The sequence below is a fragment of the Gobio gobio genome (assembly GCF_949357685.1).
Source record: "Gobio gobio genome assembly, chromosome: 8".
NCBI lineage: Eukaryota > Metazoa > Chordata > Actinopteri > Cypriniformes > Gobionidae > Gobio > Gobio gobio.
Genome location: NC_137114.1, coordinates 11,952,382 through 11,976,724, shown reverse-complemented (window position 1 = coordinate 11,976,724; position 24,343 = coordinate 11,952,382). Strand labels below are relative to the sequence as shown.

The following is a 24,343-nucleotide window of genomic DNA, read 5'->3' as shown; positions in this document are numbered from 1 at the left end:
GGCAGTGCAACAATGTTCTTTCTTCATTTGCTTTTTTTACTAAGAACTTGAAACTTGCAAAGCTCTGGATTATTACTCTCCCACCTTAACTTCTTCCCTGGGAAGATCGTTCTACATTGCGACCTCTAGAGGCATAATCAGTAGGATTATCTTCAGTGGCGACATATCTCCATTGATTGGAATTGGAACTTGATACGCTGGATGCGATTAGCGACAAAGACATGAAATATCTTAGCATCATTATTAATATAACCAAGAACGACCCTAGAATCAGTCCAGAAATATTCCTGCAAGTCTTCTATTTCCAATTTTTCTTGAGCATATCACTTATTTGTACAGCCACCACTGCGGCTGAAAGCTCTAATCTTGGGCACTCTCCATAACCATAACTCTAAAATGGGCACTCTCCATAACCTAAGATGCCAGCATCAGAGAAATGGAGTTCGTAATGTTTGACTTCCTTGCTGGTCAATGAAACATAGCATCTATGGATCTTCACATTGGCTAAATTTGGTAGATCCAAAAGCCAGCATTCCCACTGTGAGTGTAGGCCATTTGGAAGTGAATCATCCAAACTAATCTAGTCATGACACATCTGCTGCAGAATTTTCTTCCCTACGAGAATGAAGGGTGCCACAAATCTGAGCAGATCAAAAACAGATGCTATCGTAGACAAGGGGTATAAGGGTGTTCCTTCACAGTGACTCTGAACTGAAATTGGTCAGATCCAAAGAATGCTAAGTGCTCTCTCCCCTTGTACTTCACCCAGAGCCTGGTCCAAATCCTTCACTCCTTTAGCACGATCTTCTTGGGGAATTGAGGCGATGACATTCTTATTGGAGATGAACTTGTGCGGTCGAAGTTTACCACTACTACAGAGTTCTCTTGCTTCCCTTACAAGGTTAATTGCTTAAATTTCAGATGATATGCCTTGTCCTTCAGCAAAAATATGTTTAAGGCCATAATTGGCACAACCAGGTGAAGAAGCTGCACCAAACAAATTAACCTTCATTCGATACACAAAAAATTGAGACTCTTGTCCCACCATATGAATCTTAGATATTTTGGTCTTCTGTCTTGACATGAAACTGATGAAACATGCAATCTATGTCACACATGATTGCTACTGGATTCCTTGGAAAATGACAAATCACCTATCAAGATATTTGTAAGCTCTGGGCCAGTTAGAAGATGATCATTTAAGGATGTTCCTTGAAATCTTGCAGAGCAGTCAAAAACAACACAGATTTTTCCAGGTTATTTTGGGTGATATTCATTCATGAAGCAGTATAGTCTTTGTGATACTGCATGTCCTCCTTCAGTCGTCTTTCCAAGCACTTGAGACGATGTACGCACATGCTTTATTGTTTGGCAAATTAGGCCTTTCCTTGTTAAATGGTAGTGGCATCTCATAATGTCCGTTATCATTAAGTCTGATACCATCTTTCATCTCGCAACTCTGTCGAGGAGCAAGCTTGTCTGCAATATGTTCATGATGAGGCCACTCTCTTGCTGTCTCTGCGATATGTTCTTTACTTGCTGGAACAAACTCTCTTGAGTAGGTTGTTGGAAGAGGAATTCTACTTTTGTGAATAAAATCCTCTAATCTGCAAACCAGTCAGTTTAAAACAAGATACAACTGTTATCTTTGAAGCTAGTAGGGATGCACCGATACCACTTTTTTTCAGACCAAGTACAAGTACTTACATTTGGGTACTTGCCGATACCGAGTACTGATACGAGTACTTAATAATACCATTACAGTTCTTCTAACAATGTTTTATTTTCGTCCAATGTTTTTCACTTTCTGACTGTAACAAAGTAAATGCTGTTGCTGACATTTTAACATTCAACTTGATGTTTTCCTAAACAAACATGGCACTGCTGCCCATTTCACATAAACGTAACCTGTAACATTCAGTGGATTCCAGTACCACACAACATAGTAGCAGAACAACTGAATTAAATTATTATATGTTATCATTGCCATACAGCTCTTTTCGGAAAAGTGAGAGGCTGGTTCTTTTTGATGAAAAGAAAATTCTCTCCATTATCAGCTATGAGCCTGTTTCTGTTTTCATCTACAATGTGTGACACTGAGCTATGGATGTGAGAGACTAGTCGATTAAACGTTAGTGCTGCTGCTAGACGACTTGGAAAATACTAGTCGTTTACATTTTTTTGGCACATTTAAGGTTTTGCTTTAAATATATATATTTTTTTTTTACAAAGGCTATGTTTAAATTACTGTTGTATTAATGTTATATCTTGAAATTAATATATTATTTTGAAAAGTGTATATCTGCAGCAAAACAAAATCATTTCATTTTCCCTCAGGTTTTGCATGCGTTGGTTTTCTCTGGCGCTCGCGGAGGCTTCAGATAAACTCCACTCGGGTGATGGAGGGATTTTGAAAGCTTACACAACTTTTCCATTTTCTTCCATGTCATGACAAACTAGTATAACAATTAAGCTTGCTTAGGCCTGTTATACTACCGGGGTTAGGCTAGTCATTGCGCACATCCCTACTAAACAGCCTTTCACTTTCAGCACTCACTAGCGAGAGGTATCTGCCTCACGAGCGGTTAAGCTTGGTTTAGGCTATACTCGCCGCATCCGCACTAGCGCTCGGTTGCGCGCGGCATAAATGAAGCCATACTATGGCAGTTGTGCGCTTTGAGAGCGTGAGACCCCTATGCACTTGGCGCCGTGGTGTGCGGGTGTGCACGGCGAATTATGTAACTTTCCACGCAGCTCCGCATCCAAAGATAGGTTGCCATAAAATGGTATCGGGTGCAGTTGTATCGGAGTAGTTTTACAAGTACGAGTACTTGACAACAGTATCGGACCGACACCCGAGTACTGGTATCGGTATCGGTGCATCCCTATTTGAAGCCATCGTAGAAAGCTTCAATTACACTGCCTCCTTCCTTGTTTTGAGTGCATTTGCTGTATCTTCAAGAATTAACGGGTAACTAAACCCCTGATCGCAGCCTAACTCCACCCACTGGCAATTTTTGAAAAATGCTGGAAAAGTGGGCAGAGCCCAGCGGAGACAGAGGGGGCGAACCGAGGGCGGGGCTGAGCGGAGGGCGTTCACCTGAGACCCGCAGTGACGAATTGATTAACAGCTGTCAGACTCGAAAAGATGGAGAATGACTGGAGTGACACCAGTAGTTGTGCAACAGAGCGGTCATTTGAAGTAGAGGACTTTTCTCCCCCACCTTCACCTGAAGTGGAGGAGGGTGAATTGTCTGTTGACACAGGGCCAGAGCTTTATCGATTTGAGACGCTGGCTCAAACTGTGTTAACTCCCGATGCCAACGATACTAGCGAAACAGCAGCGCAAGAGAGAATGGGACCAGTGTCCGGGTGGTAAAACATTAGCGTTATGGCTAATGCTCATAGCAAATGTTAACAAACTTTAAAACATTTCAAACCCATGGATTTAGGTTAATTTTGGTATGATTTAGTGTTAAATAAGCAAAAAATAATAATAATTTCAAGCCTCCCTCTACAGTTACAAATGATTCTGTCTCAACAGGTCCCTTTAAGGTTGTCACTTTGAGTGTCGAGGAGAGCATATTACAAATACACTATAACAGTAGTATTTTTAAATTATGCAGGTTTTCTCATTCGCTATTGACGCTTGCTGGTTAGTGCAAGATGCATTCTTCTGTGAATCCTGGCTGTCTCAAGTCCGCACAAGTCAACTCTGAATGCATCCTCGATAAAAGGGGCAGGTCAAGAACACATCCGGGGATTTGAACTGTACTTGGCTGGATGTGAACTTTGAAATGGAACGGTACAGGCAGACTTTGTTGTTTACTTTTGTATAGGTTATTTAATGCTACCCTTGTCAGTTAGCCTGGCCCTCTCCTGAAGATTTGCTTACTTTTCTTTTTTTTTCTTGCACTGAATGGCCGTGAACGAATGCAGCCGTTCACAGTTTACTTTCTGTTTGCCAATTCGGGGGCGGGTTGCTTGAATTGTGGGTTCATAAGCCTGTTATTCTTAATGAAAACAACAAAACCGTACAATGACAAACTCCCTTAAATAGGCGCTTTTTAAATTTCGCTTTGAAACCAAATCTTCCGCGATCATCTTGTCATTAAGCTCCTCACTCTCGTGATGAATGAAATCTGACTCCTGCTGCAGTTTGTGCTGCGACTTTCGTTCGGCTTACGCAGCACGTTCAGTTTTTAATTGTAGTTAATCTGTTCTCTAACTGAACAAAATTATTTTTACACCTATAATATATCAAAACTGGGACGTAACAGGCCTGTGTGTTTTGTATCACTAGTGCAGTCGGAGCGCCCTGCCCACGTGAGGCGTGCCGCTTCTCGAGATTCCTGTCTTTATTAGAGAGAAGAATATGTTCAGCCCCTTCCCTCCGAAGCTTCGAATATTCGATGTTGATTACTACCGAAGCTTCGAAGCTCAAAAAATGGTATTCGGACCAGCCCTACAACAGTGTAGTTATAAATGTAAATACAGAAATTAATTACAGATGTAATTACATGCAGGTCATTTTTAAAATGTAAGTACAATGTAAAAACATGCATGTACACAATAAGTGCACTGTATCAAATTATGAGTTTAAATGTTAATACATACCGGTAGTAATTAAGGCCACCTAATATAAAGTGGGTCTGCATATTATTTTGACCTTATATGGGTTTTAAAAATTTAGCAGGACATTGTGAAGAATAAAGTGTAATGTACTTTCAGGTTCCATTCCTGACGAGAGACTCTACCGGATGTTCGTCAACAACCAGGTGACAATGCTTCGGCCAAGAGAGGATGAAGACGGCTGGTTCAATTTATTTGTCATCCATCAGAACAGGTTCAGGAAATCATTTTTGTTTTTAAGTATTATTATTATTATTAGTTATTTTAGGTATAAAGTCAGAACATCTTAGCGATGTGGAGCCCAAATGTGGTGGAATGGTCACTTGTTGAAAAAATTCCCACCCATTCCTCAAACATACATGCAGATTTCTATCTGAGAATAGGTGGTGCTATAATAATCACATTTACATCTTTAATACTACCTTATAACTTTCAAATCATATTGGCTTAATTTATGTTTTCCTTCTGATTCCTTGAGGTCTCAAGAAGCACAACATTTGGAATGTATAACTTAAAGATCCTCTTGACAAAATTAAACAAGCTAATTTTTTTTTCCCAACATTTTTTCAACAAGTGCAAGCTTTATGAAACTTGATACAGGAAGACAACAGTACATCAAACGATGTCAAACTCAATCCATAGATGCCAGTCAATTTTAAGTTATTTTTATTTGTATAGTAGGGCTGTCAACGTTACCGTGTTAATGCATGTGATTAATTCAAAATCCTTAGCGCGTTAAAATAATTTGACACAAATTACTGAAGCACATAAAATTGCTTCATTAACGTAATTAATATCATGCAGTTAGATGATCTTAGAAGTCAGGAGGTTATTCCATTGAGCATCTTCACTGACGCAAGCACCTGTAACCCTGGTAGGCCCTATATATTAGCAGCGTTACGCTTTAACTAATAACTCTGTAACCTTGTGAATGACAAAAAGTCATGACAAAAATGTATCAAAAGAATACTCGCTCTCACGGTCCCTCGCCTCACTGCTTACCACACACTACAACTGTGAAAGGTCTTAAAGCCAACGCGAGACTCTGTTTTTGTTAACATTCGGTTATCTGCTGGCACTTGGTCAAATTCCTGCTCTATCAGTTAAGATGTCTCAGATTGCATTTCTAGGTCGATACATTTGAATATGAAAGGGCTGTGATTTGGGGCTGATGCAATGCACATTCATTTTTATCTCTTTTTAGATTTCAAATGTCTATTTGCTTAATTTAGTCTATTTAAAGACTATACCTGTATGACAGCACAATGGCAATTTTAACAGATTTACAAGATATGATAGATCAGTTTGTGTTACTTTTATTAGGCTAAACGCTCCCGTGGAACAGGGAGAAAAGTCTGCGTTCTCTGAGTGAGCGTCTGCCCCGTTGGCTCAGCTGTATCACTTAGAAACATTAAATCATGTCATTAAAACAATGCTAATGCCATCTACTAGTTATGTTTATAAAGGGGGCAGATAAATATAAGAATATTATTCTTCCATCTGCTCCTTTCTGATCATGGAAATGTAAAGGAAAACTTCAAATGAATTTTATGTGCCTTGTACAAATAATCCATTTTCATGAAAGGAATAAAAAAAAAAAAAAAAAAAAAGAGACAAAATATAGTAACAAATTCAAAATTTGAATTTGGTGACTTCTAGACTGAGAAAAGACAGAAAATGTATTTTTGTCTCCTGTGGATGAAAGACAACAACTCCCAGAATGCACCGTCGTTTTGACGGTGTAATACAATAATTTCGTTCAGTTAGAGAATAAACACTACAATTAAAAACTGAACGTGTCTTTTCAATAACGCATGAGTGAGCCGAACGAAAGTCACGTCACAGACGCAGCAGTGTCAGATTTCATTCCTCATGACGAGCTGAGCAGAGCTGAGGTAACGTTAAGCGCCAGTCTGGCACGTTTTCTGATCGCATATGGAAGCTAAACTATCAATGAAAATGATAAAATGCGGAACAGCTTCATCTAGTGGCTGTAGTCTTTGTCTCTGGCCAAAAAATCCTCAGATGACGCAAAATGACGATATTTGCGTCATCGGAGGAATTTTTCCAGAATTAAAATGCATAATTCTCTCGTCTCAGGGTGACATGAGGGGGGAAAGTACCATAATTTGAATATACTACTGGGTTTCTACTGATACAAAGCCTAATGCTAAATCACTGAAGTTACCCTTTAAGAGTAATTTCATTTTGTAGCAGTAGCACCTCTGGTGTATAGCTAATTATTGGTCAAACAAAAGTTTTCTTAACTTACATGTTTTCATAAACAAAAAAAGCATAGATAAATTCATATTTATCAAATTTGCATGTTTTCTAATTGTTTCCAAACTTAGATTTTACATTCTGTTGTTTGTTCGTTCTCATCGCGCGTTGCTAGTCTGTTGCAACAAAGCTAATAAAACAATAGAGAAAGCATTTAGCTGATAACTCATAACACGAGTTTTATTCCTCATCTGCGCTGTCGCTATTATGTCCCTGATATGTGTTTATGTCTAAATTCACAATACTCCAGTTACGGCCCCGGTCAAACATTGGGCATTCCGACCCATTCTCAATGTGTCTGTGTGGGGTGCGTCTGTTTTTCCCTCAACATTTCTAAAAAGGCAGAAAGAATTTGACTTACCACAACAGCTGAAGAAAGAGAAGCTCAAACCATGTGTCGATTTTAAATCCAATACGCCGCTGGAAGCACGTTGTTCGTCCAATTTGCAACATCACATAAGCAGGGTCACCAAGCTGTAAGGCCCGCGAAAATCTCGTTCCAAGGAAGGTAACGGTTGAAACTGCGGTTGAAGGCCCCTGCGCGTTCGTGTTTCAGCTGGGCAAAATGGATTTGATTATAATATTCTTTATCTGACTCCATTTATCATATTGTCGAATTTAGAATATAATGCCAGTTGGTTTTTTGGTAATTTATATTTAATATTTAGTCACACATTTAATCATTCCTTTTAACCCTTCGTTGCCATAATCTACTTGAGAATTATAGATTAAGTCAGAATAGAAAATGTAACAATTTATTAACAATTGTCGTGGAAAATCTCGAAGTCTCAAGTGTCCCCTCAGATCAGTCAGTGAAGAAGAAAATCTCTCAGAAGCGAAGTTCCAGGTTTCAGAAGGTTAACTTTATTGTCAGAACAACAAAGTGAGATGCCAGCTGAACATCTGAAGTTCTTGGGGTAAAACTTCACTTTTTTTATATACCTTTTTCTTATCGCTACGGATCCAATGGGTAATTTTTAGCTTATCTCTAGCTTTTGGCTCCACCTTAGGTTTCGCCACCATTATAATTAACCTATACATTATGTTTCTAATGGTGGGAAATCCCATGCTTTCCTTTTTTTTAAACATCATTAATCAGCATTACATCAACCCAAAGATGTATTTCAGGTGGTTTCCATACAGACATACAAGTGGTTTACATTAAGGACCTTCTTATCTGATGACCTTTCTCTTCTCGTGCTCTTAAAGGTCCCATGGCATGGCATTTTTCTATTATTTTATAATGTTTCCTGAGGTGTACTTATATTGTTAGTATGATTTTTACATCATAAAATGTCATAATTTAGAAATAAAAGGCATTTTTTCAATACTGATGTTTGCCCTGTGGCTAAATGCCCTGTTTCAAGAGGCGTGTCTGCTGTGAGACTTCAGTAAAAACATCTTTGCATTTGATATGAGCGGAGGGGGCGTGGTTTAACGAGGTCTACGAGGCACGAGCAGGCACAAGCTGCTGCTAGAGAGACGGATGGACTGGAGTTCACTTCACATAGGTTCTGTCAGTCTCAGTTCAGTAAACTGTTGTAGTTACAGCATATACTTCAGGTTATTAGTCTATTTCTAGTCGGAGGGACTGTCACTCATGTCAGAAAGTTAGTAACTGTAGTAAATTATGGATCAGCGCTGACTCGAGACGCGAACCGTTTAGAACGATTCAGTCCGATTTGGTGAACTGATTCGGTTCACTAAAAAGAACCGGTTCAAAAGAAAGATTGTTCGCGAACCAGACATCACTAATGTACCAGAGACGGAGCTCAGCGATTGCTAACAAAGTTATTTATAGTAACTACTGAGTTATGAGAGCGCTGTCAGTCAGCGTGAGTTTATTGTGTTTGTATCTCAGAGTTATGAATAAACACGAGTCCCAGTCACACCAAGTCCGTCTTCATCATTATTACCAACTTTGTAACACATGCAAAGTACCATTACAGCTGTCGAGATGAACGAGTTACAAGTAAGTGTTGATAATAGCATTATTTTAGATATGTTCCTATCAAATGAAAAGCGTCAGTGACACGCATTGAGTACACAGCGCAAACAAAGACACAACAGCAGTAATCGAATGTAATCCAGTTTATTGTGGGGCTAGGCTGCCTAGCCGGATACCATCACGCTTACCCCCCTTCTGCTTAATCTCGCTCCGCGTTTGGCGCCTCCGCTGTGGGCCAGATGCAGTACTGGGGGTTGGTGATGTTGAAGGCCAACCGGCCAGTGCAGCCCGAGCTTCGGCGTGTGTGAGGTTTATTTCTGACTCTGCTGATGTTGAGCAGAAACGACTGTATGCACATTTTAGAACAGATAGACGCAACGAAGACGTACATAAACACTGACTCACATGATAGAAAACACGAAAACACCGTTCTGTCGGGAGAGAGAGAAGCCGCAGTGTGTGCACGAATAATAAATAATTAGCTACACATATGAAATCACTGATCACAGATCAGAAGGAACTGAAAAAAGATTTTTCATTTGTACATCCAAACACTGAGAAACTGCCAGCGTTCACTCGTTCACAAGCCATGATCTCTCGAGCGCTTGCATGGGCGTGCCAGATTCTCTGGGTGGAGGAAAGGGAGGAAACCGCTCCTGCTTGGACGTCAAACTAGGAGACTTCAGGATTGGCTCGTCTGACCTGTCATTTTCTCAAAGGCAGAGACAGACAGCCAGAACTCGGGATTACACGATCAACATTTCTATCCACTTGGGGACAATATTCAAGCTAGGGGAACTCATATTAATGTTGAAAAACCTCATAAAATGAAAATTTCATGCCATGGGACCTTTAAGACTACCATTCACCTGCTTCTATTATAAACATGGCGATGTAAAGGTTTAAGCATTAACTTGTTTGTGAATTTCTCCAACACAATCAGGTAAATGTATAATGTCAATTACATAATAGACAGAAATCTCTTTTAAATGGAAACACAAATTCTGGTTATGGTTCCACTTAAAATAGTTTTAAATGGATGTAAACTTAAACCCTTAATTGTACTCAGTAGGCCTATGCATAGAATGTTACCTGTGTGAGAGAGAGGGAGAGAGAGAGAGAGAGAGAGAGAGAGAGAGAGAGAGAGAGAGAGAGGACAGAGCCAAAGAGCAGGCCCTAGACAGAGAAAGGCAGAGAATAAAAAGAGCTACTGTTGTGATCTTCTTTTATCCTTTTCCCTGATGTCACCAAATTCAATTTCAAATATCTTGGGTAAGACGGTGGTTGCCAACAGTAAAGCAAATGTCTTTGTTTTATTTCAAATATCTTTGATTATTTTCAACAATTCTCCCAAGGTTTATTTTTGTCCATTATGCCCTGATGGAGTTTGGTTCCTTGCCACTGTCGCCTTTGGCTTGGCTTGCTCAGTCGGGGACACATAATTTTCAACTAAATATCCAAATTAATCTAATTAGTAAACTAAATTAACTATATAAACTAAATTACTGATCTGCCCACATTGTCACTGTATGATAATTTAAATGAGCTGATGACATCACCGTTTTCTCTGGAGCGGCTGTACGGCCGAATAAAATTCTGTTGCATTATTTTCCTGTTTAACACTGTGAAGCTGCTTTGAAACAATATGCATTGTAAAAAGCGCTATATAAATAAAGTTGACTTGACTTGACTGTTCCACTGTATGATGCAGGCGAGGCAAGGAAGAGGAGACATGGATCTAATTGCAGTAGAACTTTTATTTACAAAATTACTTGGTAATAATTGTAGGTAAACACAGGCAGAAGCCAACATGAGAAAACAAAACACAACAGTTTTACATTCTAAAGCAAAGACAATACTGGACCCTGAACTAAGTACACATGCACACAAGGATCTAAACCGAGGCCTGTTGCATGAAGCTAGTTGAACAAACTCAGAGTTTCAGAGTAGGTTTACAAATCCATATAAATCCAAAGCCAATCACACGGAACATGGAAAGCATCAGTTTGATTCTTTTCTCGCGAGAGAGCCACGAAATTCACTTCTCTGCTGAAGGTTAAAGGTAGGGTAGGTAAGAATGATCTAAAACACGTTTGTCCATATTTGTTTAAACTTTCTTTATATGTCAATACATAATTAAAATTTAAGTACTCTGAAAAAGAGAGTAAAAAAATCGAGTGACTCTAGACTTTTTAATCTGCAATAAACAACGCTCATTATTTTTGTCCGGGCCGAAACAAGTGATTGGCTTGGGCGACTGTCACTCTCTCTCGCTACCATGGCTACCACCGCTTTTGCTCCAGGATCTGCCCACATGCACCCCAGTGTTGCCAAGTCGGGCTACTTCAAACACTGTTGCCGCGGGCTGTTTTTCATGGCCGCGGGTTGAAGCGACCCCAATTATGTGATATTTTGCCCCGGGATTTGCGAATTTTGTGGACGAGGTCGAACTGGAAGCCATCTTAATCTTGGACTAAATTGGCCACCGTAGGAGTTAAAACAAAATCGGAATTGAGAGGAACAGAAACTAATATTCACTGGATGGTCATATACATTTTCACAGCTAGATGGGGGAAAATATCACACAGTGTTGCTTTAAGTTTTTTTACCACTTCGTTATTTTGGCTTGGAATTTCATTTGTTGGAAATATAAACTGAATTTTGAAATGAAAAACTTTGCGTTTAATAAAAATAATATTTTTTTTTTTGTGAAATGAAGACAGCGTTTGGAATGGAGTGCAAAATAATCTGTTCCCAGAATCCACGGCCTTTGCCGTTATTGTGAGTGTACACAAATAAAAGTAGATAGTTCACTGTTTATTATAATTATCTCTTGCACTTATCTGTAGTATGGCTAGACATTATGGAGTATTGTGATTTGTTTCCGCGCTGTCATAAAGGAAAAAATCCACCAAAAGGCGCCGACGACTTCGTTGGACAGAGGGTTAGAGAAAACGTAGCCTATTTAGTTTCATATAGTTAGGCTATGATAAAATATTATAATTTTTTTATTTCATATGTTGATTATGAAAAGTGAGCAGCATGAGTAAACATCAGATGCGCATCCGGGGACATGGATTTTGAGCACTTAATTGAATTGTGTTTTCTAGAAAGTCTTTCTTTAAAATTAGTTTTGTTTTTTATAAATTGTATTTTAATTTTGATCAATGTTTAATACACTATTTGCCTGTATATTTAATAAATAAGAAGCAAACCAAGATCGTCGGGAACGTAACTGGGCTGTTTTCGCAGCTTTTTTAAGGCTGAAACTATAGCGTCTTTCTGTCAGAAAGCCTGCCAATTTTGAGTTACATGTTGACAAAACCTGTCAGATCTAAGTATTATGTTTTTTGTTTAAGTTATTGTTTAACATGATTCTTTTGTATTATTATTATTATTATTTTGGAACAAATGAGGTCTCTGTTTAAGAACGCCGGCTCCCAGCTGCAGGTTCCGCTGCTGCTTTAGAGCACCGCATATGCACGCGCATATATGTTCGGTTTGCCTAACTGAACGTAGTTTATCTGTCTGCCACAAGTTGATATTGTAATAAAGGTCTCATCGAGGAAAAACACGCTGTATTTTTGTATTCATTATTCACTTTTTAAATTATAAGTTAAATAATTAATTTTATTATAAAAATATTAATGATTAATCGATAGTCGATCGTTAATTCTCCCAACGATCGCCTAAGAAAATTTAATCGAATGCCCATCCCTTGTCAGCACAGCATCAGCTGTCTGAGAGAAACAGTTAGGTTCAGACGCTGCTATCACGTATGCTCAGTATCTCGGCTCATCGGTTCTTAGTATCGAACGTGTCTGAAAGAAACAGTTCTCGAGTCTGTACTGGTAATTCGAGAACTGCTACAACCTGTTAGGGTTAGGGTTAGGGTAACCCTAAACCTTGGCAAAAGTTTACGTCAAGATTTAGAAATTAAATAAGCTGTTCCTGAAAATTTCATGCATTATTGATGAAACAACTGTTTAGTTTAACAGTTTTACAATCCATCCAATCCATTCATTTTCCAAAATTTTCCAAACTTTAAAATAATACAGTGATAAGAGTAATTTTGTAATTACTTATTTTGTTACACTTAATGATGTTTAACTAAATGTTGTCCCTCTGAACAAATGACACGCGTGATCAGCTCATTGGTTCTAAGTATGTCGAACATGTCCAAAAGAAACAGTTCTCAGTTTGGATTGGAGAACTGTTAACTCAAGAACCGCTGTATGTTCGGTAGTACACGCATGCTCAGTATCAGCTTCTTGTGCTCTCATCAGTTCTCTCAGCACAACATGTCTCAGTTCAGTGAACTGTTGGGAGTTACTAGAGTAACATATACCAGGGTTCGTACGGTCATTAAAAACCTGGAAAAGTCATTGAATTTTAAAGTAGCAATTTCCAGGCCTGGCCAGTGTAAAGATGGCTTTTGTTAATGATACAATTTTATTGGTAACAGTCTAGTATTCTGATTTATTTAAGCAATTGATTAAATTTAAGTATTTGACAAACGACAACAAAGGTAATCATTATTAAAAATTGCACTTATAAATGGTAAATGGACTGCATTTATATAGCACTTTTTAACAGACCTACGGCCATCCAAAGCGCTTTACATTTTTGCCTCACATTCACCCATTCACACACTCATTCATAAACCTATGGTGGTGTCAGCCATGCAAGGCGCCATCGAGCTCATCGGGAGCAGCTGGGGTTAGGTGTCTTGCTCATGGACACCTAGACACTTAGTCAGGTGGAACCGGGGATCGAACCACCAACCTTCCGGTTTGTAGACAACCTACATGAACCACTGAGCCACTGCCGCCCAAAAAATAAATAAAATGCTCTTGGAAATCAATTGCAAGGGGCCCCTTAATGGAAAAGTACATTTCTGACCCTGGCATGGGGGAACGTCTGGCATTTGCAATTTGTATAGGTGTAAATTGCAGAAATAAAAAAAGTAAATTCAAATAGGGACGTTGTTTTGTTAATGATTGATGGTTTTCCAATGAGTTGAATAATAAATAAATAAATAGGAGGCAAAGCTGTTTTAAAATCTTCTTATTTACCCAATTTTGTATTCCAAAAGTTTGTCTCTGGAACTGCCACCTTGTAAAGTTACTGTCAGTGTCACTGGACACTTTTATTTACTTATTTATCATTGTTGCCTCCCAATGATGTGTGTTAATCCATTGCTAGGGTCAGTATTTTATCTAACCATTTTACTGGTGTGTCAGCGTTTATTCTGTATTAAACCATATAGATTTACGTTAATTAGTTAAGATAGGCTGTGATTTGACATTTGAACATGGATTTTTTTTTACAGACTTTCATATATAGTATATTATGAAAAAATAATATTTTCTTAAAAGTCATGGAAATGTATTGGTAGAAATGTGTACGAACCCTGATATACTTCATGATATTAGTTTATTTCTTGTCGGAGAGACTGTCAGGCATGTCAGAATTGAGTAACTTTAGTAACTTATGGATCAGAGCTGACTCGAGTCATGAACTGTTTTGAAAGATTCAGTCCGATTTGGTGAACAGGTTCGACCGGTTCACTAAAAAGAACAGGTTCAAAAGAATGATTCGTTCACGAACCGGACATCACTGTTGCTCAAACTAGGGCTGGGCGATATGACCAAAAAATGATCTCGATAAAATCTTTTCATATCAGTCGATATCGATAATTATCACGATAAATGTCAAATATTTATTTCTTTCCAATTTAAAGGCAGAATTTTGCTCCTAAGTGAAAGTTGTAGAAACCAGAATGTTAATTGTGGTTTTAAACTCTTTATTGTCAGAATATTACAAACACTTCACGTCATCAAAATGAACCAATGGTCTTCCATAGTATCATACATTTAGATCATGATAACCACAGTTAAAAACAAACATATAGCTCTGGTAAAATGTATCTATATGGTTTCTATGGTGTTTGTATGAAAAACAGTAGCCTAAAAAACATTTAGTATAAATGCACAGATTTTATAGCTAAATACAAATGCTGTAATAATATTCCATTACTCCTTAAATACATTTAATACATGTCTACATTAATAATATAATACAATGATATATGAATATATCCCACATTTCTGCCACAGCACCATGGTGCAATTATTGTCACAACATTAAACCCAACGAAAAGCCTTCTGACTGTATCGCGCGCAATGTTTCTAGTGTTTGTCAGCACTGTTCCATCTGGCTTTAAATCACTGAGACATTGGGGTTTTTCGCTGAATTCATGCGCTTCTCACTGGATCTCACAGAGCTGTTTAGTGTTACGTGACCGAGCCCGATCAAAGTTAACCGATATGATTATGCTCTAGTGAGCTCGCTGGCGTTTGGACTTTTACCCAAGCGGATAAATGGTCTGTGTGACGCGGTTCAAATGAGTAACAATTCTTGCTACCTTTTATCAACAAATTCGTCATCTTTGGATGATAACTTAAGGTTAGTTTCACTTTTGATTTAATGTTCGTTGCCGCTGCCACAAATGTTTTCCTTCTCGTGTCGAGATTTCTTTGCCAGTAGTAGAGCGTGTACTTTTGATGTGCAAGTTAAAAGCTGCACGCTAACTGGCTGTTGTCACTTTTATTTCTGCTGTGTGATTGGGTGTTAGAGTTATCTATATCTTATCATCGTTATCGACATGAATTTTATCGCGATTCGATATGATATCGTTTATCGGCCCAGCCCTAACTAATCTCAAACTTACCTGGGTGGCAACAGAAACCGATTTCATGCAACACAGGTGATCATAATGAGTATTCAAGGAAACAAACTGGTGACTAGAACAAAGGAAACAGGAACAAAACACAGATTACAAACTAAAAGATACAGAAAAAGAACCTGAACCAAATGTTACAATAGGCTGACATTCTGTTTAAACATATCACACAGACAAATTAAACAAATTTTAGCATTTTCTGTATGTGAATGACAAAAAAAAGGGCTGGATAAGAAATGCCTTTAGTTTTAATCATTTTCCATAAATTTGAATGCCTGAATATTTTCTGATGACATTTTGTAAGTTAGTTTTCTCTTTAGGAACTAATGTCATGTTGTTTAATCAAACCCTAACTCACAGTATCAGTGGATATTCCAGACAGTTGACTTGCAGAACACGTAATATCTAAAAAGATGCATGGTAGTTGTATAATTTTTTTGTCCACATGAGCTATTGGGTGCTTGGACCCTGATATTCACCAATATATTTGATTTGTAATTTTTTGTGTACTTTTTTTTTAAGTTTTGAAAATATTAACCAAAATATATTTACATGGTCCATAATGTGTAATTGACCTTTGTATTTTCAGCTATAGATGTAGATGAACCAATTTTATCATTTTATTTACCCCAATTGTTAAAAACAATACATATTCATTGGTTAATAGTGGTTATCTGGAGTGGATGATATTTTATTTTTGTATTGTTGTACCTATGTGCACATCGTCAAAACTTGCTACATTTCGTACAATCTGAGTACTAATGCCTAATTTAATAAATTTCCAATGAAGGGTAGTGTTGTAACTTAAAATCCAGACATGAACTTAAAATGTATTTTTGTATGTTTTTAATTCAGTTTTTTTTTTTTTTTTTTTTTTTTTTTTGCAGAAGTAAGCACGGGGCGACTAACTACATCCCGGAGCAGTTTTTGGATGATTTCCTGGATTTGGTGGTGTGGGGTCATGAGCATGAGTGTAAAATTGCTCCAGTCCGTAATGAACAACAACTCTTCTACGTCACACAGCCTGGCAGCTCTGTCATTACCTCACTTTCACCAGGAGAAGCAGTTAAAAAGTTTGTGTGCCTGCACTCATTCACACACACAGTAAACATGTCTTTTGATAATGAATGATTCTGAATGGTTGGAGTGTTCAACCATTAAAGCCTTGTTCAGTCAAAAGGCAAAAAATCACATGAAATAATTTTTCAAAAAATTATTAAAATCAGTTTCGAGCTACATTTATTTGTGACTTGAAATACTACTTTCTTGCCATCATGTCGTTTTCTAACCTATATGCTGTTCTTTTTTGTAGAACTCAAACACATTTAAGAATCTACACTCAACACTTTCCATATAATGACAGTTTAAAGACCATAATAATAGTCCATGTAACACTCGCAATGAAATTAAAAATCTTCTGAATTGATATGATAACTTTAGGAGTGGAACAGACCTAAATTTAATTAGTTATTAAAAATAACCTTCATTTCTACCAATGTCAGAAATCATATTCATGTCAGAAATCATATTCATGTCCGCATTCAGATTTAATACGTTCTGTTGGTGGCATTAAATCTCACGTGCCACATGCTCCAGTTTGTAAATGCTGAATGTAGAACAAAATTTGAGAGCAACAGTGGTGTGTATGTATATGGTACTTTAATGCCATTTTATTGGTCCTGAATGTGTCAGTTTATTTCAGTGCATTTCAAGTTTAAGTATAATGGAATAGGTGATATATTTGTTGTTGTCTCTGGGTTTTCCACAGGCACATTGGGTTATTGAGAGTGAAAGGGAAAAAAATGAATCTTCAGAAAATTCCTTTACAGACCGTCCGGCAGTTCTTCATTCAGGATGTAACACTCTCAGATCACCCTGACCTTTTCAGCCCAGAGCAACCCAACGTCATGCTCAAAGTCTTGGCTTTCTGCCAGGAGAAGGTACAGATGCACAGAGATTGATTGGGAATTGATTGGGATTGAAATTCTCAATGTGATTGACAATGCTGGAGAACTTAACAGCGAAATGTAGCTGACTGTGTCACCAAGGTTACATCAAAGCCTGCTAATGAATTTAGCTTTAGGTTCATTTTAAGAGTTAGCTGCATTACATTTTCATTTAGCATTAAGCTTCTTTTTTTTTCAAAAAGCGATTCATTTACAGACACTTGAAGCATTTCTCATTTTAGTAAGTAGAAAGGTCTGTGCTAGTACAAAGAGGCTGGTTAGTCACTGTGGTATGAATCAAGAGACTACTGTTTCCCTCTATTTGAAGATTATTCCACCATTGAGGTACAGTGAGTGTAAAAGTTCACACAGGAATAACTGGACATTTGCTTTTTTGCCCCTTCATTCTTTCAGGTTGAAGAGATGCTTGAAGAGGCTGAGAGAGAGAGACTTGGAAATCCCCTTACCCCGGAGAAACCTCTCATCAGACTACGAGTATGTATCAATCACACACCCTCTCGCTGCCTGGATTTACAATTTTCTCTGTTCATTATATACAAAGTAAATACAAAAATACATCTTTCTCTTTCATGTGCCTCTCTCTCTCCAGGTGGATTATAGTGGGGGTTTTGAAGTCTTTAACACTATGCGCTTTAGTCAGAAGTTTGTAGATCGAGTGGCAAATCCAAAAGACATCTTGCATTTCATCAGACACAGAGAGGCCAAAGATGGCATTAAAGGCAAGTCACACACATTGGTAACACTTTATAATAAGTATATAGTAATAAAGTACTTATAAATCTTTGCAAACTATTAGTTTATAGATCAGAGTTAATATATTGTAGGGATGCACCAAATCCAGGATTCGGGTTCGGATTCGGCCGAATATTGGGCTTTTTGACGGGGTTCGGTTTCTGTCGAACCTCAGAATTTTTTTCCACCTAACCGAACCCTAGGCTTGCACTACATGCCTCCGCTGGTCGACGTAATGACGCCGCCATTGAAAGTGAAAATGAAACTTGTGAACAGAAAACGTGTTGATCGGCAGTACTTTAAGTCAAAAGAAGGCGATTCAAGTCGAGCTACATGTTCGAGCCTCGGTTGTGCTGTTCTTTGAAATGACAGAGGATGACTCGGGGTAATTGTTGTATAAACCATCTGGAAACAGCGGTGAGAAGAACATACGTGACAATGTTTACTAAACTTGACCAAAACCACACTATTAAAAGCCTTAAACAAGGCTTCAGATGCACTGGTGTCCCGGAAATACAGAGATAACGCCTCGCTAGAGTGGCCAGCCTCGGGAAGCGCCTTTCATTTGCTTTCCACCAGTCAGGAGCTTGTGCTATTGCTGTATTTTTCTGTCGAAATGATCACACACAGTAAGCTTTTCCATTGCTTCATTTTACAAGATATATCTGGTTTGTGGTTGCACATGTCGACGCGCTCCGTGAGTGAACAAATAACGCATATTTTTCTTAACCTTGCATAACATTTTTTTTTTTTAAAAAAGCATTAAAAACATTTAAACCGTTTAACTGATAGTATTAATCTGTCAAAGTTCTTACTTTCGGTTAACGGTTAAATGTGTTAACTGTGATAATGGACTGAGGATGGCAGTAGGATTCGGTATTCGGTTTCGGATTCGGGCGAATCTCAACCAGTGGATTCGGTATTTGGCCGAACCCCAAAAATCTGGATTCGGTGCATCCCTATTGTAGTATCTACATTGTTAATATATTAATAGGCTATATACAAATAGTGAGTTCTTCATTCATTGCCACTGTAATAAAATAAAAAAATTTGTTTAATTGGCTGTTTTTTAATTCTTTGTTGACAACTTAACCGTAAATAGTTCTAACTTTAGATTATAACATTTCAAGCTGTAGATTATGCGATAAAATGTCATTGTGCTTTAAACCAACCTTTATTGGACATTAATTGCATTACTATTAAGTGTTCCTTAAAATGTTCAAAAAGTGCATATACATATTCTCATTCAGCGGGAAATTAATTTCTTCTCTTGACCGCTAAGTGGCGCTATAATTAGGTTGGGAATCATAAGAAATGTTTCCGGGTCCGCCTAACAATTCTGGTTCCATTAAAATTATTAAAGGGGTCGTAAAACACGATTTCACTTTTCTAACTTTAGCTAGTGTGTAATGTTGCTGTTTGAGCATAAACAACATCTGCAAAGTTACAGCTTTCAAAGTTTAAAGCAAAGGGAGATATTTGCTTTTAAAGAAATACATTTCTAAGGACTACAGCAAACGGCCGGTAGGCGACTACAGACATTCCTCCAGGGTTGTTGACATCACCAGTCCCAATATTTACATAAACCCCTCCTCCGAGAATATTAAATAAGGGGGGAGAGGCCATTTTTTATTGCTGTGGGGAAGAGTTGTTGCGGTATAGTTAGTAGGCTGGAGTGTTGTTGCCGCAATGCCGACAAAACGCTGTTATTTTCATCCGGATTGCAGGTCCACTTTGTTCAGCCTTCCTAGGGACGGGAGTGTGTTGCAGTGCGTTTAACATACAACATGTTATATGCATGTGTGTATGAGACAGAGGGGAACACGGTCGCATTTGCAGTATATATTTGCTGCCCATCATAAATCAAAGTATGAGACAGACAGGGATCGGAGGAGAAGACCGGAAAATGTGACATAATGGACAAAAAAATTTCTGTCTGTATTTGCAATACACGAGCCGCGGTTCAGCTGCGCGAGACAAACGCTGCCAGTGTGTGAGTGCACAACGGGCGTGCGCGGCTCCCGCTGCACATTTCACGGAGGAAAGCTTCCATAATCTTTGCGAGTTCAATGCAGGATTCGCACAACGGCTTGTCCTGAAAGATGGATTTAAAAACAGAAGCTGTTTACAGGCCACAACCTGTAAGTATGATTTATTTTTCGTCTATGTGTTTTCCTCTAATAGTTTGTATTGTTAATTGTACGTTGTAGCAAGGAAGTAAACAAATGACAACGCTGTTTGGCTCTGCAAACCAGTTTGTTAAATGCTCATTCATACTTAACGTTATCCGACAAACACCTAACGTTACAAACTTTATTTAAATCTCAACAGCGGACTTGGAATTAGTGTAAATTATTCTTTGATTAGAGCTTTTATGTATTGTTTATCTACATGCTTGTTTATCTACATGCATGCTAATCTACACATGGTTCTGTGTTTGATTTCGATACTATAGTAAAGCCAATGTTTAGTGTTCGTTTTGGGTTAATAGTTCTTGCTACAGATATTTGGCTATAATCGTTCTAAAAATACAAAAGTAACGGTGCCATTCAGTAGCGATCACTATAGATCCGCAGTCTTTACTCTTGAGGACTGAATAGGTTGAACAGGTTCTGCTCGATCATCTTCACTAAAATGTTCTGAGTCCGATTCAGGCTCAAATTGGTATGGTTTTATAGACGCCATTTTTTCGAGGGACAGAGCAGTGTAGAATAAAGGTAAAATATATGAAAAATAATGTAATTTTTAAAAAACAAAGCATGAACACATGTTACAGTGCACACACAATCACAAACACAATCAAGCCTTCGAAAGAATGTGTTTAACCACCCCTTTAAACAACTAATAAATATATATTAGGAAAGGAAAAATTCACAATACTACACTCTAAAAAATGCTTGGTTAAAAACAGCCCAATTTGGGTTATTTGGCAACCCAGCGCTGGGTAAATATTGGACAGAACACATGCAGGGCTTTATTTAGGGATGGAACGATTACCGGTTTCACGATAAACCACGATAAAATGTACTGACGGTTAGTAATATCGTTTAAAATTGAATTATCATTATTTAATTAAATGAAATTTAATCGAAGATGGTCACCCTGTCTGCAGAACATGCCAGAAGACAGTCACTGTAATAGGGGGAAACGCTTCAAATCTGCAAACTCAAACTACGTCTGGGAAATAATGTGAAGCTTGAGCCAAAGACGAACGAACGAGTTCAGACAAGACAAGACTATTCTTGTCAATGTCATTCATTGTCTGTCTGTCTAATTTATTTATTTTTTTTAATTAAAAAAAAATCTGTTCTGTGCTAGATTAACTGAGACTTGTTACAGCACTTGCATATTGTTACCCTTGACTGCTCTAGTTGCTTCTATTTCCCTCATTTGTAAGTCGCTTTGGATAAAAGCATCTGCTAAATGACTAAATGTAAATGTAAGACTAGGCGTTCAGATTAGCCAGAGTTTTGTTCAGCTCTCACTCACTGAAATCTGCACTCAAAGCATAGATGAACTTACGATGTACCCAGGAGATTCATTCTTCAAACAGTGCTTGACTGTTTTTGTTCTATTTCAGCAGTGAAAATAGTTTCAAACAAACACAGCAGAACCAAAGCAACTCTGATGTGACTGGCATAAAGTTGACTTGACGTTCGATATTCGCAAATTTAGGGACCGTCTATAAAGTTACATACAACATTGGTATACACGTTTCTAACTTCAATAGCATTTGACGAGAATGACTTACAGTCATAAAACTGACTGTAAAGTGTTCATCTAGGTGTCAAGTATGATGCATATCTTTTGGATTTTTTATATTTTATAAAATAAACTGTCAAATCATATGAAAATATGGATATGCATTATTTCACTTGGATACTGTTTGGGCTCTAACACAAAATATGCTAGATTTAAATGTCATAACTGATAGAACACTGATGAGAAAATTGCTTGAGAATATATTTACAGAGATAATATTAGAGATTATATTTACTCCAAATTATTATTATTTCTGCGTTATGCGTTGCTATTGACGACGTCCATTAAAAGGAAGGAAAACCCAGAGAATAGAATCTAGCTTAAAAAAGTGCATAGAGCTGCTTGATTTATTTGTTGATATTCAAATATAAAACTTGTTGAAATGTTTTAAGTGTGTGCATCTGTTCTTTTGAATACTTTCATCTCATTTGAACAAAACCATGATAATATTGATAACCGTGATAATTTGGGTCACTATAATCGTGATGTGAAATTTCCTTACCGTTTCATCCCTAGTTTTATACATTAACCCATTTGCTGGGTTGCTTTTTTAATCAGTGCTGGGTCCGTCAATTTGATATTTAATGTTTTTAATTTTAAATAATAAAAATGCACTGTAAAATCTCTATATATATATTATATATAGGACAGGAACATACAATATTTTTTATTCAATGGCAAGTCAGTCTTTTACAATCATAAAATACTCATAAAAGACATTTAGTAAATGTTTTAGGACGTGACAGGAGCAGCAACAGCAGCCAATGGGAATCTCTGGCAAGATAACTGGTATCAGTAGGTTGTTTCAGTTCATTAAATAACAATCTTGTATATACATTTTTTTTTAAGTTACATAAAAACAGCTTTTGCCATCCTCGCCTGTCAGACAAATTTCAACCCGCCAAGCGCGTAGCGACCACATCTGGAACGCTAGCGCACTATATTAGAAGAGCTTCTATTATAGTCAGTGGAGTGCACTGCAACTTTGTTACGTATGACAGCAATGTCACAATGTACTAAAAACATGTTTAAATCAGTTCAAGTGAGTACTGTGGTTCAATATTAATATTATAAAGTGACGAGAATTTTTTTTTTTGTGTGCCAAAAAAAACCGTAATAACGACTTATATAGTGATAACAGAATTCAAAACACTGCTTCATGAAGCTTCGTAGCGTATCGAATCAGCGAGTCGAATCATGATTTGGATCGCGTGTCAAAACGCCAAACTGCTGAAATCACGTGACTTTGGTGCTCCGAACCGCTGATAGAACCATAAATGGTCGGGACAACCCGAAGGTTGTGGGTTCGTGTCTCAGGTTTGTCGGTGGGGGGAGTGCATAACCAGCGCTCTCTTCCATCCTCAATCCACCATGACTGAGGTGAGACCCTTGAGCAAGGCACAGAACCCCCAACTGCTCCCCTGCAACAATATGGGTTTGTGTGTTCACTACTGTGTGTGTGTGTGTGTGTGTGTGTGTGTGTGTGTGTGTGTGTGTGTGTGTGTGTGTGTGTGTGTGTGTGTGTGTGTGTGTGTGTGTGTGTGTGTGTGTGTGTGTGTGTGTGTGTGTGTGTGTGTGTGTGTGTGTGTGTGTGTGTGTGTGTGTGTGTGTGTGTGTGTGTGTGTGTGTGTGTGTGTGTGTGTGTGTGTGTGTGTGTGTGTGTGTGTGTGTGTGTGTGTGTGTGTGTGTGTGTGTGTGCGCACTTGGATGGGTTAAATGCAGAGCACATACCCCAAGTATGGGGTTATATAGGCTACACATTTGCATGGGAGTAGGGCTGTCACGATTCTTCGATTTAAATTCGAGTACTTCAAATTAATAAATCCTCCGTTGCAATTTACTCATTTCGGATAACCTGCAAAATACCAGAAGTGGTGCATTCCACGGACGAGGATCCATGAACACAACTGTGATGCACTGTGTATCCTGACACCTTTCTATCAGAACCAGCATTAACTTATTTAACAATTTGAGCTACAGTAGCTCGTCTGTTGAAGCTGATTTTTTTCTTACACATGCAATAAAAATGAATGGGGATTGAGGCTTCCAAGCTTTAAAGAACACTTGGCAATTGCACTAACTCTTCTAGGTGTTTATGAGACAATATATAGACACTTCTGGGATAGATTTATGGTGCCTTTATGTCCTTTTTGCCCCATTGTAATTACATGGAATTTGTAACAAGAACATTTCTTAAACTGTTTGATGGAAGTCAGTCATATTGGTTTGGAACCACATGAGGGTAAATTATGACAGTTTCTTTAAATTTCACTTTTT

The 24,343-nt window shown here is 38.0% G+C and overlaps 1 protein-coding gene across 3 annotated transcripts in view; it reads left to right on the top strand.

Annotated features, from left to right (window-relative positions):
• Positions 1–24,343, top strand: part of mre11a (MRE11 homolog A, double strand break repair nuclease) — a 54,013-nt gene that overhangs the window by 15,104 nt on the left and 14,566 nt on the right. For all 3 annotated transcript variants that reach the window (XM_079823036.1, XM_079823035.1, XM_079823037.1), the window contains 5 exons: positions 4,732–4,846; positions 16,493–16,678; positions 17,374–17,545; positions 17,966–18,046; positions 18,162–18,291. In XM_079823036.1, coding sequence (XP_079679162.1) covers positions 4,732–4,846; positions 16,493–16,678; positions 17,374–17,545; positions 17,966–18,046; positions 18,162–18,291 — 684 coding nt within the window. The remainder of the gene's footprint in view (positions 1–4,731; positions 4,847–16,492; positions 16,679–17,373; positions 17,546–17,965; positions 18,047–18,161; positions 18,292–24,343) is intronic.